The sequence below is a fragment of the Leopardus geoffroyi genome, chromosome C1 (genome assembly GCF_018350155.1).
Source record: "Leopardus geoffroyi isolate Oge1 chromosome C1, O.geoffroyi_Oge1_pat1.0, whole genome shotgun sequence".
Taxonomy (NCBI): Eukaryota; Metazoa; Chordata; class Mammalia; order Carnivora; family Felidae; genus Leopardus; species Leopardus geoffroyi.
The window spans coordinates 10,914,724-10,933,032 of NC_059328.1; the positions used below are offsets into that span (position 1 = coordinate 10,914,724).

Sequence of the window (18,309 nt, forward strand, 5' to 3'; positions counted from 1 at the left end):
GATTTCAAACCTAGGGAGTCCATAGTGCCTTGACCACTCTACCATGTGGGCAGTGAGGGGCTGGGCCTGGTTGGCAGCTCACCTTGCCCACCAGGAGTCTGTGGCACAGCCTAGCACTTCCTTGCTGGTGGGACTGCATCTGCTCTATCCATTCCGGCAGCCTTTTACCCCCAGGTCAGGGAGACCCACCCCTGGGAGGAACTGGGGCAGGCAGACTAGATACAAGCTGTTGTCCCGCACTGGTGCTCCATCCGGGCCAGAGGCGTGCCCCCACTTGCCCCGCTGCAGGACCCCTCGCTGCACAGAGCTGCCGCAGTCTCAGGGTTAGCTCCGCCCCCGACGTGAGGTGGTGTCTCCCATCCTGGCCACAGCCCGGGCCCAGGAGCCACCCACACCCATGCCCACTGGGGAATCCCAGTGCCACGTGGCTGCAACATACGAGGTCACCAGCCCTTTGACCGTGAGTTTTAAAATATCTACAGGGCCTCTCACCCAAAACCTGCATTCTCACAACGCGGGCCTCACAGACACCCCACCCCCAGCCCATCTGCTCCGAACAAACGGCTCTGAAGTTTTTTCCATTCACACCCCACTAGGTGGGGCAAACACTGCCATAGGCCCACATCTCCCACCTGTTCCCACTGTCGAGTAGGAAAAGAACTTGGCGATAATAAAGTATCGGGAGGGAATACATACAATCACAGCTTTGTCTTAGAAAAGGGTTCATAAGTTTATGTTATGAAAGAGTGCCCTATAAACGTGAAGATAACGTAGGAGTTTGATCTGGACCGTATGTTAGAAGCGTTTGAACATAAAAATCAGCGCATCGCTAGTGGTGTCACGGTACAGGCCAACCGCGGGTGTAGATCTTGCTGGCAGCCAGGGTGTGGACAGTTGGTCCCAGAACCACCGCCACCGAGGGTCATGAAGCCCACTTACTGAAAACATACGCAAATATGCAACCCTGTGTGTACTCTTAAGGGCTCTGACCACCGTCCCCAGCAAACAATCCATGAGAACATGGTCCCAAGAGGACTGATCTTTAAGCAGCAAGAACAGCAGTAACTGAAAATCTTGCCCCGGTCTTCCTGAACGTGGCAGGACCTCCCAGTGCCCAGCCCGTCCCCAGGAAGCCCTGGCGGCATTGTTGGGCTGCTTGCAGCAGTCGCCCTTCTGAATCCGAGGCCCCAGGACATAGCGGCGGACTGCTCGTCTGCATTACTGAGTGTCAGGTTTTGTCTGATCGCTTTCTTAACGGGTTACCAGTCAATAGCAGTTAATTGCACCAGAACAAGAGAATCTATGAAACTGCACGCCGTGCTCCATCTGGAGGACCCTTGCAGCCCCTCCCCCTCCCCAGCGGGGCCAGGCTGTGCCCGGATCATCGCTCCAGCTCTGGCCCCTGCATCTGATTTCAAGTGAGTTGTCTCACCCGTGAGCCTCGGTGTCCTCTCGTCCTCTCCCCTCCTCACAGGCTCAGAAATGAGCGCTGAATGCGTTTTGGAGCCTGGAAAGCACTGGCCCCACGTGGCCCGCATCCCCCCATGATTTGAGCGGATTTAAGTTCCATCGGGGGTAGGAAAAAAGCGTGGAGGCGGCTTGATATACATCTTGAGCGCAAAGAGGACTCAAGCAAAACTTGTCCCTGGGGATAAAACCTGGTCATCAGGCTGTGTGGACCTGCTATCCCTCCAGCTGTGTACCCACTCCTCAGAGCCCAGATGTAGTTCCAGTGCTGCTTTGTGAGAGAACCCAGGCTTCCCCGCCTCAGAACAGGGAGGCTTGGACCTGTTTGCCCAGAGCATCCACCAGCCGAGACGCCATCCTTTCTAGGTTCGAAGGAGAAACATACTCCCTGCTGTGGCCAGCACAGCGATTAGGCTGCCCAAGCCTAAGTGCTTGGGACAGAAGCCCCAAGGTCACCCCGGGGCAGCACACGTATAAGGACATGTGTGTCAGAACTCGGGGCCAGCCCGGTCTCACATGCCTCACACTCTGTGCAAATATTCACTTATCTAATCTTCCCAATAACCCTCCAGGATAAATACCGTTATTATCCCCATTTTATAGATGAACAAACCAAGGCACAGAGAGGTCAAGTTTCTGCCCAAAGTCACACAGCCAGGAAGAGGCAGAACCGGGTTTCAACTCCAGCACTGGTCTGACTCCAGAGTCTATGTCATCAGTAATTGTGCTGTATGGTCTCCCCCAGGGACAATATCAATAGGAAGCTTCAGAGAACTTAAGAAAGCCTCACTAGCCCAGCCCCATGCAGGCTAGCTCTTTGGGGCTCAGTTTTTCTACCCAACAGAGGAAGGAATTGGAATAAGCCGTAGTTTTCAAACCGTGTTCCATGGAACCCTTGAGGGTTCCTCAGGTCACTCCGGAGGCTGCCAGAGCTGATCAAAGAATCAGCGGGCAGGGCTCCGGTCCTACCTTCGGCCAGAAGCTCTGCCCTTATCTGTTGCACGCTGTACCTCCATGCAGGAGTCCATGTGGAGGGTCCCACGACAGGAAAAAACATGAGAAAGAGGCGGGGGGGGGGAAGAGAGAACCACACACAGATCGGTAGTTGAGAAACCTGACCACGCCTTGAGTTTTGAGGATACAGATTCCCAGGCTCTATCTTATACCTACTAAATCAGGTCTGAGGGGGTGAGGCCCTGGGATCTGTGTACCGAACAAGTTTCCCCCTTGTGGGCTCAGCTGCCAGAGGTTCGTCCCACGGGGCAGTAGCTGAGGGTGGCATCCTGCCCACGGGTTTCAGCATACACTTCCCATCGGGAAATTTCCCCAAGGGACCGTGACTAGGGAGGGCGAGGCTGCCTTTCCGGGGCAGCCCCAGATCCCTCGGGGAGGGCGGAACCATGCTCAGGCCAGGCCCTGAGGAGCAGAGAGCGAAGGGGTCTGGCATTGGCGTACCTGCCGCCCCCCCGCCCCCGGGCAGAACCCCCAGCGGTACACCTGTTAGAGTCACAGAGAGGTGCCCAATTCTAGAGGCACACAGCCAGGAAGTGGGGGGCGGGGGGGGGGGGACAGAAGTCAGACCTGGGTGCAGGCCAAGTTCTGAGCGTGGCACCTGCCATCTCAGACTTGGCCGGGGCCCAACGGTGCCCCGTGGACAGCAGATGCTGAGCCCTACACATTGGGAGCCAGGCTGCCCGAGCTGTGCCCCGGGGAGCGGTCTGGGCGATGCTGCTACTGAGGGAGGGGCCCAGCAGGACTCTGCCCAGACCCTGCCCACAGGCTCCTAAGGAGGCCCAGCCTGCGACCCAAGAGCCCCACCACCCCAGCCCAGTGCAGGCGGGAGCCCGGAGCCCGGCTCTGGACTTCCCGTTCCCAGCGTGGCCAAGGACTCGCTGTGTGACCACTGGCAAGTCAGTCCCCCTCTCTGGGCCTCAGGCACCCTCTAGAATAAGCCAGGGCAGTGGTGGCCTGTGGCATCCTAGGAGCCCTTGATGTCCGAGGCCATCTCCCCCCACCCCCCACCCCCCCCACCAAACTCATGCCCTTCAGCCCAAAGGCCAGTATATTTCTCTTACAGATACAATTTCGTTGGCACGGAAGGTTTGTAATGCCAAGGCAGTGTGAAACCCTAACCCGTGGGTTCGGTCGTCTGAGCTCTGTCCCATGGGTGGCCTCAGACCTCCTCCCGCACCCCTCACCGTGGAGAAGTCGCTCCCCTGGGCACCCCCACACCCCTCAGCCCTGCTCCGCACCAGGAGGAGGCGGCCCAGACCCCTTCCCTCCTCACTCTGGCAGAACGGGAAAGCCCGCCAATGGAGGGCCCGAGCCCCGCCCCAGGAGGCCACGTCCAGGTCCCCTGGTCCCCAGGTCCCCTGGATGAACCACAGCAACATTACATAGAAGAATGCCCCTGCCAGGGAGCAGCCCTTCACAGTTTGTAGCGCTCTTTCTCGGGCAGACCAGGGTCAAGGCTAAGAGGGTAGACTCCAGGCAGATTCTCTGGGTCGAAGCCTTAGTCCTGACATCGGCTACCTGGTAACCTCAGGCAAGTTAGTGAACCTGGCTGGGCCTCAGTTTCCTCACCTGTACGCTGGGGACAATAAAGCATCGTCAAGGGGTGGCCGCAAGGAGGGAAGGAGTTACCGCATGGAAAAGGCTTAGCTCGGGTAGCAGTAAATGTCAGCCGCAATGATGTTGGTGAGGACAATGACGGCAGTGATCTCATTTCAGCCCCTCACCCGCCCTGTGAGACAGGCAGGCAGGCCCCTTAGTATAGGTGTGAAGGAAGCTTAGTACAAGCGTGAATTAGAGCTGAGAGGGCTCTCGTGGCTTCTTGCCCACTCCCCTCGCATTACGGATGGGAAGGGACTTGCCTACAGCCAAGCAGGGTGTCAGTGGCTGAGCCGGTTCTAGAACCCAGGCTCTGAGCAGACCACAAGATTCTCGGCGCGGCGGGGTGGCGGGGAATAAATGCTTGGGTCGTCTTGGAAACAATGCCGTGTCTCTAACCCTTAGAGAATCAACACAACACGTTAGCTCTGTAAGGCTCTGACAAGTTCTGCAGTGAAGAAAAATACCACACTTTTTTCCACCTCGTGTTTCCCAGACTTAATGGAACACAGAACCATGCCTTTTCTAAGGTTTATTTTGATAGAGAACACAAGCAGGAGAGGTGTAGAGAGAGGGAGAGAGAGAGAGAATCCCAAGCAGGCTTGCACAGTGTGGAGCCTGACGCGGGGCCCGAACCCACGAACCGTGAAATCATGACCTGAGCCGAAACCAGGAGTCAGACGCTTAACCTACTGAGCCATCCAGGTGCCCCAAGGACGCTGCGTTTTTTATCTAGTTCCATGGAGCACCCCCTACCCCTCTGGGACGTGTGGCAATGGGCGACTCCTTCAGCCCCTGTATCCTGTGCTTGGAGGCGCTAAGCCAGTGGTTCTTTGGAGAGCTTGCAGCCCACCACACTTGTGACATCATTTAGCCCTGGAAAGTTCCCGAGGCTCGTGTGGGATTCCCACGTGCCTTAAGGGGTGAGCCAGGAGCAAGGCCAGGTGGGCCTCTTTCTATCCCCTTTGCTTAGAAAGGACCTGAGTCAGTGTAGGGCATCTGCACACGGGCCCCCGCAGGCTGGCTAAGAAGTGCCAGCCCCAGGGTATTCATCTTGTGGCCGTCCGGGGTCCCAGGCGTGGGCAGAGAGGCCCAGTCCATTGCCACAGGGCCTTGGGCAGGGACAGGAATGGGCACATCCTGCCGGCACAGCTGGCCCCGCCTGCCCTGTCTCCCCACCAGCTCTGAGCTGCCTAATGGCTTTCCCCGGGACAGGCCACAGACACTGGTGGCACATCCAAGCTGGGTCCATGCACACACAGTGCCAGCTCCCTTCCTTGCTAGGACACCGATGTCTCGGGGGGCAGCACGGAGCCCGCGGTTGGGGGCGGGCAGGCCAGGGAGGAGAGAAGTCCTCCCCTAGCAGCTGTCACCGCAGACGCCAGTGCTGTGGCGACAGGGAAGGAGGCTCTCGACAGGCCAGAGGGAATCTGAGGGCCTGTCTACAGGCTCTGAGGGTCAGAGATGACAGGCTGGGTCACCAACTGCAACTCGCGTGTGAGAGCCACTGCCAGGTCCCCTCCGTCTCTCCTTGCGTGTGCGGGAAACACACGATCGTTTCAGCGACAGCCTGAACCCAGCAGAACTGATAGAAACCAAGCAGTACAGGGAGGAGCGTTGAGGAAAGACCAGGCTTTGGAGCCGGATCTCTGGGTTCGATCCCAAAGAAGCCACTCCCTCACCCAGTCCCTTTGGGCCTCAGTTTTCCCCTCCATGAGATGGACACAAAACTGCCGATCTCCTGAGGCCACTGCCAAGATGACGTAACAAACGGGCAGAAGCGTCCAGCCTATGGCAGCTGCGTGTCTCAGCGTGGCAGGAGACTCACGTGAGAGGAAACGTGGGCCAGTGGCATGAGACACGGACTCTGCGTCCTGGCTGTGCGTTCTGTCCACACCTGACTGACGTCTCTGAGCTCCACTCGCCTCATCCGTGCGATGGGAACGCAGCCGCTCACTGAGCTGGAAAGCACCGGGCAAGCCCAGCCATCACGGCGGGGGCCTCCTGGTATGAGCTGGAATGTCTTTCCTGAAACCCTCTCCGCTTTAGGTCAGCTCTAGTGGCCCCGCCGCACAGTGCTGTGGGCGATGACAGGGGCTCACCTCCACGAGCACTCTCGGGAGCCAGCACTGAGCTGCACGCTTATCCCCCTCATTCCCGCTATGTCCCGGTCCCAGAGGCCTCCGGCAGGTTGGGAAGAGGGTACCCGGGGGCCCCGCGGTCTGGCCCCTCCTAAGGAAGCAAGCCCCGCTGAGCTCTAGTGCTTCCAGACCTCCTGATCTTTCAAAAGAAGCCAAAAATGCCACAGATACATCACAGTTCTTACTACTGGCAACTCAGGTTTTTTTTTAAAAGATCCGTGTTCTTTAGGGGAAAAAAATTTCCACGGCCCCGGTCTGTCTCCAGGCCACCTGCTCTGCCACGTCCGCTCTGGATCCCCTCTGTCCTTGTCTTTCCCCTTGACCGCAGAGCCACAGGCGCCCGTCTCAATTTGACACGTGTCCTCCTTCACCAGAGGGCCCTGCGGCCCTTCCCTCGATGGGCAGCCCGGCAGCAGGGACCACGCTCGTTTCTGAACCCAGAGCAGGGCTCCCAGAGCTCGGGGTGTTGAGGAAGTAGCAGGTGCCCTCCGAATTCTGGATTAAGCACAGGAATCCTGAGCCCGCCTGGCCCCCAAAGGGCTGCGGTCAGACTCGGGGGCAGCCTGCCTGTGGCCCAGAGCCCAGCCAGGGGACTCCACCATTTCTCGTGGCCGCGCTCGGTGGGATTCAGAGATGGAAAGGGTGGCAGGGGAGGCCTCGCTTCACCCTCAGGTGGAGGTGTTGATGGGCTGACAAAGGGGGACCCCAAGCTCTCCCAGAAATGCCAGGCGGATGCGTGGTCACCGGTGCGGAAACAGCCGTAACTGGCAGGCCCAGGGATACGGTGTGGGCGTCAGGCTGAGGACAGAGGACAAGGACTGGCTTCTGGCGGGGGGAAGAAGGGCGTAGGGAGTGAGAAAAGCTGGGGGAGGAGAGGAGGATGCGATCTGCAGACATTTCCTGAGTGCCAGGCGAGTCCAGGCCCTTGACATACACTCAGCAAGTCATTCAACAAACACGGGCCGGCCGCTCCCCGTGTGCCAGGCCTAGGGCTCAGGCGGAGGATGCAGGTGTGAACACGAGACGACAGAAGTCACCCTAATGTAGTCCTCACCAAAATCGCATGAAGGATCTGTTATGGTCCCAACCTTACAAGGGAGGAAACGGAGGCTCAGACAGGTGACAGAAATAGCCGAGGGGACATAGCACGTGATGGAACAAGGATAAGAATCGGGGTCCAACAGCGCCCTAAACCCAGGCAGGTCCAAGTACAGCTGACAAAGCCAGGAGCTGTCAGAGTGGCTTAGTCCCCTCTCCTCTCCAGAAAGTCAGGACCAGCACCAGCTTTTTCCCTGACAATTCCAGTTAGGTGTCGAAGTTGTGAGAATGCCCTCCATGAGCCCCACCAAAGCTCGCTCTTCATTTTGAAGGACATTAAAGATCTACTGCTCAGAAGCATCTTTGCTCTTCCTAAATTAGCCTTGGTGCCAGAAACAGTGTAGCTCATCACAGGTACAGGAAAGTTCCAGGCAGCTGGGAGTATTTTGAAGGAGGTTGGAGGCTGGACAGTTTGCACACATCACTTAGGATGATCCCAGGGAGCGGCATTGGCTCCGGGGGCCTCGCCCTGAGCCAGAGGTCCACAGATCCGACTCACTGGGGGTCCCCCCCTGTGCCAGCGAGCAAACAGATAGGGTCCCACGACCATCCTGATAACCGCAGTCCACGGGACTCACAGAAGCAGGCTGAGCCGACCCAGAAAGGACCTCAGAGGTCCTGAGGGCCGGAGGGGAGCCGGGAGGGCTGGGAGCCAGGCTGAAAATCCCGTCAGGGAGCCCGGGCACAACTGGGCCCTCAAAGCGCACAGCAACTGGGTGCTCTAACCTGGCTTCCCAAGAGCCGTACAGACGCAAACTCGTACTGTCTCCACGGGGCCCTGGGAGACCGATCCTTCTCCAGCCCCCAGCCTCTGCTTCCTACAGGCCTCACCTCCCAGACCTGCCCATCGGTAGAAAAGCCAGTTAGGAAACTAGGCCCTCAAGAGTACTAGCCGTGGGAACACAGGGGGAGGCCACCCCCAGCATAAACAAAAGAGCAGAGAGATTTCAGGTGCAGAGCAGACTCTAAGAAGGTCTTCCCAAACATGGGCACTATTCGGTGGGGGGGGACAGGTCAGCAAGGAGCAAAAAGGAAAGCTTCTCTCTACATTGTTAAAGCAGACAGTGGCTGTCATTGGGTGACACTGCACCTGCCTGCCCTGGACCTCGTCTCCACATCTTGCCCCTAAAGTCTGTAAAATTAAGAAATACTTGCCAATCAGCTACCCAGGAAGTGAGTACAGAGGAGGTGAAGCCTTGCCCAGTCCAGGAAATCGATTCCCTGCCTCTTGGGAAAATTCCCCAAGGGGCTGGCGGGAAGTGGTGACGGGGGGAGGGGAGATGATGTCCTCTGAGGTTGGGGACAGGGGTCTTGTCGCCCCAGGGGACAGACACAGTGAGCACAAGCTTAGGGCCTTTGCCAGACACCAAAAAGGAGGGGAAAGGGAAATATGTGATGTTTTCTCTGAACGCATCAAGCAGTTATCGCTGGTAAGGGCTGAACTGTCTGACTTCTATGTGTGCTTTGTGGTTCTGTGGATTCTTTCTTATTTTTTTAATGTTTATTTATTTTTGAGAGAGAGACAGAGAGAGAATGAGCAGGGGAGGGTCAGAGAGAGGGAGACAGAATCCAAAGGAGGCTCCAAGCTCTGAGCTGTCGGCTGAGCCCAACGCGGGGCTCGAACTCACACCTTGAGATCATGACCTGAGCCGAAGTCGGATGCTTAACCGATAGAGCCAGGTGCCCCGGTCTTGTGGATTTTAAAGGACACGGGGGGAGGGAGTGCTGTCAGCTTTTGAGCTCAGGGCCTCCAAGCGCCCGCTGGGCACTGGGGTCAGGGTGTTGTGGGTGGGTGGCGAGCCCACTGGGGTCCCGCCGTCACCCCAGCAGCTACATGGTCAGTGACTCGATGCCGTGTGAACCCGTGTTGTCGGTCTGGCACTCCAGGGTCTGTCTTTTGCACATCTTTCACAGGGGCTGTGACTGCGGGCTCCAGCAAAGCATCTCCATGCAATGCAGCGGCTGTTATCAGGCCATAAAATGTTACTTTCTCATATTATAATACAGAATTTTAAAAATGAGAATTCAGCTTCTGGCTGGATAAGTGCTGACAGGGGGCTCCCTGCCACTGCCCAAGGGCAGGGAGTTTCGACCTTACTTGGCTGGCAGTGCAGGGCGGGTCTGAGAACAGAGGGGCCCCGGGGCGGAAGGATGGGGGTGCCCGGAGCAGCCACACTGTGTGCTCACTGGCATCTAGGGTGTGGAGGCCAGGTATGCCCCTAACCATCCTCCCCGGCGCAGGACAGCCCCCACGACAAAGAATGAGCCAGTCCCAGATGTCATTCAGCAGCGCTGAGGTCGAGAGTCTGAGAAACAGGAATGAGACCATATGGTGTGTTCGAGAAGCTGCAAGCAGCTTGATGTGGCCGAAAGGAGGTGGGACGAAGAGGAGCCTGGAGGGAGAGGCCTCCCTCCCTCCTTACCTCTCATCCTGCCTGCTTTCTTTTAACCAGCGTCTCTAGAGCACCTTCTGTCCAGGCAGTAGAGGGCAGGATCCGGCTCATACAGGCTCACAAACAGATTTCCTCGCTCACATCCAGTGACCTCTTGCTGGTCAGTGAAATCGGCCACGGTGGGTGAATCTACACCACAGAGATCGGCGAGATTGAGCCCTTGCTGAGGGCCAGAGATACCGAGGGAGCAAAAGCAGGCCCCGCCCCCTTCCTTCCGGGGTTGACATTCACCAAGTAATCCCCTGACCGTTCATTAATTTCAGCCGAGAGACGCGCAGGCAGGAAGAGCCCCTGGGTTACTCAGAGCCCCGCGAGCACACGCACCTGGAGCGGAGCGGAGGCGTGCTGGTGACCGGCCTCCCCCGGTGACCTGAGAAGGGGTCCCTGGAAGAGGCAACATTTCACTAGAGCCTGAAGGCTTCATAGGAGTTCACCAAGCAGATAAGCCAGCGGCCGGGGCGGGGTGGGGGGGGGGGGGGGGCTTTCAGGCAGAGAGCAGCAGATGCAATGGATTCGAGATGGGGGAGGGGATCAGGAGCGCTGGAAAAGTGCCAGAAGCCCAGGGTGCCAGAGAGGGGGTGAGGGACAGAAGAGAAGCCAGCCAAGGGCTGAGTCGCAGAGAGTCTTGTCATGTAAGGAGTCTGGGCTTCATCCAGGGAACCCGTGATGGATGTTGAGCAGAAGAGGTCCCTGGGAAGATTCAAATGAAAACAAAAACAAAAAACCATCGACTGTCCTTTTCCCATAACTTGGGCTTTTGCTGATGGCATTAAGCATCACCGTGAACCAGACGTGGGTGGTAAAGAGGTGGAGAGACCTGACCTCTGACCTGGGACAGATGGACAAAGGCAGATGGACAAAGGCAAAGGCAGATGGACAGACCCACCCACCAGCGGTGCCCACAGAACGTGAAGAGCGCTGGGTGGACAGTGCCCTCAGCCAAGAAGGATGTCCTCTTGGGGCCGTGCAGAGTAAGACAGACTGAGGGCCCTCCCTCCACAGAACCACTAAAGCTAAAATAGAGCATACTTCCTCATGTATCTCCAACCTCACCAAAAGTAAGGGATATCCCCAAGTTGCCCTTATGCAAAACTAAGAAGCTGTGAGCTAATCCCAGAACAAGGAGCAGTGAGTGATAACTCAGTGTGGAAACGGGTCTGTCCTGGGAACAGATGCTGATGTCAGGACTGTGTACCGGGAAGTCCGTGTCAGGGCGTGGCACAGCAAAGGAACACAGTCTGTGGTCCCTCGTCCTCCTAGGTCTCTCTAACAGGAACGAAGTGGTCCCTGCTACCAGGTATCATCCCCATTCCCTACCTCCTCCTATGCCGGCAGAAGTAACGTAAATCCTCTCTGGAGGACAGCACCTGCTATTTAGACACTAGAGATTCCCAGATCAAATCTGAGTTCAGCACGCATGCAAATCCACAGAAAAACACAACCAATTTAGAGCCTCCAAGGCCTTTTCAGATACAGGAATTACCAATGCCAAATATAAGCTAACATGTAGGTCGTTCTTTAAAAAAATTAAGATGAGGGGCACCTGGGGGGCTCAATTGGTTACGCATCCAACTCTAGATATCAGCTCAGGTCATGATCTCACAGTTCATGGGATCGAGCCCCACACCAGGCTTAGAGCCCAGCACAGAGCCTGGTTAGGATTCTCCCTCTTCCTCTCTCTGTTTCTCTCCCCCCCCCCAAAATAAATAAATAAACATAAAATTTTTTTTTTAATTTAAGATGAAATCATAACATGAGTAATCAACAAAAGACCATCTAAACAGACCAGGTGAACTTGGAAAAGCACCAACTTTTAGAAATACATAGTAACATTTAAAAAAAATCTGGGGTGCCTGGGTGGCTCAGTCAGTTAAGCGTCTGACTCTTGACTTCGGCTCGGGTCATGATCTCACGGTTCGTGGGTTCAAGCCCCACACCGGGCTCTGCAGTTGGCAGTGATGAACCCTTCCTGCCCCTCCTCTGCTCGTGCTCTCTCTCAAAATAAGTAAAGCTTAAAAAAAAAAAAAAAACTTAAAACAATAAATACATAAAATCCAAGGCTGGATTAACCAGCAGTGTAAATATCCAAAGAGAGGATTTTAAAAATGGAAAATAGGTGTAAGGAAATTACCCAGAATGCAATGCTGGAAATGCTGCATTCTGGGAAACTGTGGGGAGAAATTAGAGTTTTCTGGTCCCCCACAATAGCCACTAGCCACATATGGCAACATAAACCTGTATTTGAATTAAAATTAAATAACGTCTTAAATTCAGTTCCTCAGCTGCACCAGCCACATTTTGAGTGCCCTCAGTCATATGTGGCTAACAGCTGTCACATTGGACAGTGCAGATTATCCAACATTTCCACCATCGCAGAAAATTCTGTTGGACAGCACTAGGTTACACGAGAGCGAAGATAGAATTCGAAAGCCCAATCCCAGTAGGAGAGCAAATGGAGAGAATGGAGAAGAGGTAAAATGTCAAGAGAGAATGCTCGAGAATACTCCAAACATGAACCCACAGATACCGGGAGCACAATTTACATCATTCGGAATAAGAAGACATCCACATCTAGCCACATCGCAATGAAACTGCAGAAGCACAAAGGCAAAGACGCAATCTTAAAAGTAGATAACAAAAAGAACAATTTTACTGGCGACAGCTGCCTTCTCTTTAGCAAAAAGGAAGACAGAAGACCGTGGAGCCATGTATTCAAGGTGCCAGAAGCAGATGATTGTCAACCTAAAACTGTGTGGCCAGCAAAGCTCTCTGAAGGACAAGGGGGAAATAGAGGCTTTTTCCCCCACATAAACCAAAGTTGTAAGAGCTTACCACCAAATACTCCCAGAGGAAATTTTAAATCGTGTCCTTCAGGAATAAGAAAAATTACCCTAGAAGTAAGGTCTGAGACACAGGAAGTGATGAACCATGTAGGGAAATTATTCCGGGTCAATATGATCAGCAGAAAATAACCATGATGATAATGTCTAAAATTATGGGGCTTTTTCAAAGGACAGAATTAAAAATAATCGACATGGTAGGTTATAAGTCAGAAAGAGTGATCAGAATGTTTTAAGTAACTTATTGGGGACAGAGCATTAAGATACGCTCAACCCTAGGTTTCACGTTAAATACGCGTACGTTTTCAAGGGAAACCATTAAAGAGTGGTTCTAGAATTCAGCACACATCAGAATCACCTGGGCGGGGGAGGGGCTTGTTAAAATGCGGATTATTCGGCCCAACATTCAGACCTTCTGCTCCAGGAACTTGGGGGGGGGGGGGGCAGTCCTAGAATCTGCACGGCTAACAAGTCCCCACGTGCTGCTGATGCAGCTGGCACAGGGACCCCACTTTGAGAACCACTGAACCAAAAACAGAGAAACAGGATGCTTCACTTCCAAACCAACAGAAGGGGGGAAATACGGTGAGAAAACAAACAAAACCTTCCATCTAATCCAGCTCTGTCCAGCAAAAATACCGTATGAGTCACACATGTAGTTTTAGACTCTAGTAGACACATTAAAAAGTAAAAAGAAACAGGTGAGATGAATTTTAATATCCGATTTAACCCAATACGCCCCAAATATTAGCATTTCAACATGTGATCAATATAAAGATTATTGCGATTACGTCTTCTTTCTTTGGACAAAGGCTTCAAAACTCAGTATTTTATACTGTAGACACTTCTCAATGTGGACAAGCCGTATTACAGGTGCTCGATAGCCACGTGTGGCTCGTACCTACCATACTGGACAGAGCCAGTGTAGACCGTTTGTGACATGAACTTGCAGAGGACAGAGGCCCCCACGCAGCCCCTGAGCACCCACTGAATGCCAAACACTGAGCTGAGCACTTTGTGTGGATGGTACATCACCTCATTAATTCCCACTTAGGCCTGTGAGATTAGACATTATCATCCCATTTCAAAGATGGTAAAAGTGAGGCTGAGAACATTCAAAACACTCTCCCAGATCATCTGGCTGGTAAACAGAAGAGCCGGCACTTAAACCCAGGTCTCTTGTATTTCAGTGCCAGCCTCAGAACCTCAAGTTTTCCGTAAAGGATTTTCTGTAACAGGCCAGGTAGTAAATACCTTGGGCTTTTTGGACCAGCCGATCCATCAGGTGGGAGAAGGTAGAACCTCTTTTGCCAGAGCCACCATGGTCCCCCACGTGTTCCAAAGGACCCAGACTGCCTCTTGGAGACACCTCCTCTCAAGACTCTGCCAGGGGCTCGGCCAGCCTAACTCACCAACTGTAAACGTGAGTTATGCCCACTCTCAGGCCGAGACAGAGGGGAAATAAAATCCAAGATTGATGGAATCCTGAACACAAAGTCTGGCATCATGCTGCCTGCATTTTGGAAAGTACCCTTAATTAATGGTTTATGATCCCAAAGACGCCTCCCTCCTCAGCCCTTCTGCAGTGTCGCCTTGGAGCTCCGTCCTGGGTGCTGGGGGTGGAGGAGTTTGCGGGGAGGACGTGGCAGCCGGGCGGGGGGGGGGGGGGGGCGCCGATAGCTGTTCTCAAAAACCAGAATGTGTGGTTTGCTCGTATGAGCCCAGCTCAGCCTCTGACATTCCTCGAGCCTGGACGCCATAAGTAATGGGAGTTGAAGAGCCAGCTCTCGTCACAGGCCCGGGGTCCCCTAACCACAGAATGACCTGCACACGGTCACACGCTTGGGAAAACACGCGCGGGGGGGGGGGGTTGCTTTTCCTCTTTGCCCACTTACCTGAGGCTCCCTCTCCACCCTCCGCTCACTCTCTCCTTCCTGTTTACCTCTGTGTCCTTGTTGTTGCTCTGACACAGTCTCACTCCTCTCACTTTCTCCGTTGCCTATCTTCTCCTTCCTTCCTCTTTCCTGTGCCTCCTTTGTCGCCTTTATCTGGGGAGGCTCAGCCACATACCGCCCACCTGGGCGCCGGAGAGACAAGTCCACCCCTCGCCTCGCGGGGAGCCCCACCCTCCCACCTGGACCAGGCCAGGGTCCAGCTGGGACGATGCGTTTCAGCTGGGCTCGACACCAAGCGGGACCCCTGTAAGCACCTGAGCCGAACTCAAGCCACGTTTTATCCCAGGAAGGCAGTCCTCAGGGAGGGGCCCTTTATTCCCAACAATAACCACCTTCTACCCGGTGCCCACGATAGCTTCACGTTCAGAATTTATAAGTCATTAACCTGGGAGGTAGAGAGTATTGTTTTTATTCCCATTTTATAGACGGGAAAACTGAGACTTGAACAGGTGAAGAAATTTGCCCACAGCCAGGGTCTATTCAACCCTGAAGCCTGGTCTCTTTCCACAGGCCCGGTCCAAACGGACAACACGGGCGGTGTCTCGGAATTTCAGGTAACCAGATGTGGTGACGTTCGTCTCTCATCTTCCCAGAAGCACGGAACAGAGACAGGACCCAGCCACAGGAACACAGGAGCTTTCAGCTCTCCAGCCCAGGGAGGGCACCCTGTTTGGGTGCCAGAGGTCAACACTGATAGGACCCAATCAGAAAGACTTCCCTGCAAAAGCCAAACCTGTCCTTGGGAGCCGGGGACCAGCAAGAGAGACACTGAGGCTGGGAACAGGCAGCTCTGTCACCAGGCAGAAACTTGGGGGCCCCCAGGCAGGGCTGCAGAGGAAGCTGCTGCTTCCGCATTCCCGGGCGTCATGGCAACAAGTGCTGGGACCCGGGACCAGCATAGAGCTCTGTGCACCATTGCTGTTTCCCTGGGGGCAGGGCTGAGGCCTTCCAGCTATCTGAGAAGGGAAACAATGTTTCAGTAGCTTCTCAAACCTCACCCATCAGGCACAGAGGGGCGCCAGTGACTGGGGAGTCCCTGAGTGCCCAGAGCAGCCCAGGAGAGGAGGCAGGTGGCAGGGAGCAGTATCATGCCAACCTTACAGAGATAGAAACTGAGGCCGGAAGCAGCATATCTGCCCACCCTGAATTAGGTCGCTCCGCCCAAGTGCCCTGCAGAACCAGGAGTGATATCTTCCTGGCCAGCAGCTGTGGGCTCCCAAGGGTCCCTGGCTGGGCAGTTCGAGGCCCCCAGTGTTGGGGAGAGAAGTTTCCGCAGAGCTGGATGCGTGCGTGGTCACCAAACTGATGCAGCTGTTTCCAAAGGGTTTAAATGGCAGGGGCAGGGGAGGGGGTGAAGGAAAGCAGCGTCGTAACTTGAACAAGGTTTCTAGGCTGTGGTTTTCAAAACCACGTTATTCGCTGGGGCGGCTGGGTGGCTCAGTCGGTTAAGCGGCTCAGTCGGTTAAGCGTCCGACTTCAGCTCAGGTCACCATCTCGCGGTCCGTGAGTTCGAGCCCCGCGTCGGGCTCTGGGCTGACGGCTCAGAGCCTGGAGCCTGCTTCCGATTCTGTGTCTCCCTCTCGCTCTGTCCCTCCCCCGTTCATGCTCTGTCTCTCTCTGTCTCAAAAATAAATAAACGTTAAAAAAAAAAATTAAAAAAAACCACGTTATTCGTTATTCAAACATAATGCAGTCAATGCAGGACACCTGGGAAACAGGAACGTATGCACACATGCAAATACTCTTGCACACTCACGCGTGCACATTCACACACAAAACCATCACACACACTTATGCACCATTAACCCATCACCCCATTCCAGACAGACTTTTAACATTTATCCAACTAATATGTGTATAAATATACATATACACACACAATTATAGTTATACATTATATAGTCATATATATATATATACACATCATTTTAAAAATACAGTGGTGGGGGTGGGCACCTGGGTGGCTCAATTGGTTGAGCGTCCGACTTCGGCTCAGGTCATGATCTCACGGTCCATGAGTTCGAGTCCCATGCTGGGCTCTGTGCTGACAGCTCGGAGCCTGGAGCCTGCTTGGGATTCTGTGTCTCCCTCTCTCTCTGCCCCTCCCCTGCTCATGCTCCGTCTCTCCCTTTCTCTCCAAAATAAATAAACATTAAAAAAAAAATAAACGTTAAAAAAAACACAGTGGGGATTAGGTTGTACCTGCTGTCTCATGGGGCCTTTTTCACTCGGCAATGGATCATGAACATCTTCCCATGTCAAAACTATTCTCCAGCGATAGATTTCTGACCAATGACATATGTTCCAATATATGAAGGCGGCATCATTCGTTCAGATACATTCCCATCAATAACCACTTATAGTTTCCTATTTTTTTTTTAATTATTCCAACTTATGCATGTTCATTGTGGAACGCTGATGACACACAAGTGTGGAAGAGTAACCTCATTCTTCCCGGCACCCACGCTCAGTAACTGTAAACACCTGTGTGACTTCACACACTTTGTTTTAACCGTGTGCCCGATTTGATGCATCAGCATTTTTTACATCGTTAACGGTAATTTATAATGCACCAGGCTTATTTTTTCTCATGCTTGTCATTTCTTGTGATGTTGAGTTTGGGTGTTTATTTAACCCTGCTTTAGAGAAAGAGACTCTTTCCCTTCTCAGTCGAGTCTGTGTGAACTGAACTTGGCCTGTACATCAGGTGTTGTTGTGGCTGACCCTGGATCGAACAGGGCCGGGAGATGCTCGCAGATAGACGTTTTTGTCAGCGGGGGGAGGGGGGGGGCTACTCCGGAAACAGGTTTCGGGGTGTTCAGGAAAGGAGCTGAGGCTCCATTTATCCTAAGAAACCAAATCAGCCCATGGCCAACAGGTGACTGCCGTGTTGTATACACCAGCGAAAAATGGGGAACAATTCGTGCCCATCGACAGGAGGCAGGCGAGATAAATTAGAATGTATCCTCTGATGGCTCCTGTGCAGTCAAAAGCTATCGCAGATCTCTGCTGAGACGGAAAGACATCCTCCGAGGCATGAATGAGAACAGCGTCTTACAAAACAGAGTGTCTGCGCGTGGGTCTGTGTGTTTGTAAGCGTGGGCATTTGTGTAACCCAAAGAATATTTAGCTAAGCACTAACAGCTGCTGTCTCTGGGGGGTGTGGGATTGGGGGCGATTTTCACTGTTTTATTTTCATTCTTTTCTGGATTAAGTTTTTGAAATTCTTTTGTGGGGTGGGGGGGGACAGATTACTTTTGTCATGGGGGAGGGGCAGCAAAACAAAACGAGAGCCGTTTTGATTTGGCCAAGAAGACGCGCACGAGGGGAAGCCATCCCTGCCCTCCTCCTGCACCCTGGGAGTGCAGACTCAGGGGGCAGCCGGCCCAGTCCCTGCCCCTCCCCCTACAGCCCCCCCCCCCGCCCCCTCCCCAGCAAGCTTGCTCTTGTGTGTTGCAGACTCGGACAGCCAGTGCAGCCCCACGCGGCAGAGCCTCAGCCTGTCGGAGGGCGAGGAGCAGACGGACCGGCTGCAGCAGGTGGAACTGGTCCGGACCACCCCCATGTCCCACTGGAAGGCCGGCACCGTCCAGGCCTGGCTGGAGGTGGTCATGGCCATGCCCATGTACGTCAAGGCGTGTGCAGAGAACGTCAAGAGTGGGAAGGTAGGGCACCTCCGGGACCCCGGTGGGAACGCCCCTCGCCCTCCCATGAGTCTTAGCGGTCCAAAGCTGGCCTGCTCCAC

At 54.3% G+C, this 18,309-nt stretch overlaps 1 protein-coding gene across 6 annotated transcripts in view; it reads left to right on the forward strand.

Annotated features, from left to right (window-relative positions):
• KAZN (kazrin, periplakin interacting protein) overlaps nt 1–18,309 on the forward strand; it is a 1,079,687-nt gene that overhangs the window by 1,032,756 nt on the left and 28,622 nt on the right. For all 6 annotated transcript variants that reach the window (XR_006712035.1, XM_045475709.1, XM_045475710.1 and 3 more), the window contains one exon: nt 18,024–18,229. Coding sequence is in view for 5 of the 6 variants with exons in the window: in XM_045475709.1 (XP_045331665.1) it covers nt 18,024–18,229 (206 nt within the window). In the remaining variant the exon portion in view is untranslated. The remainder of the gene's footprint in view (nt 1–18,023; nt 18,230–18,309) is intronic.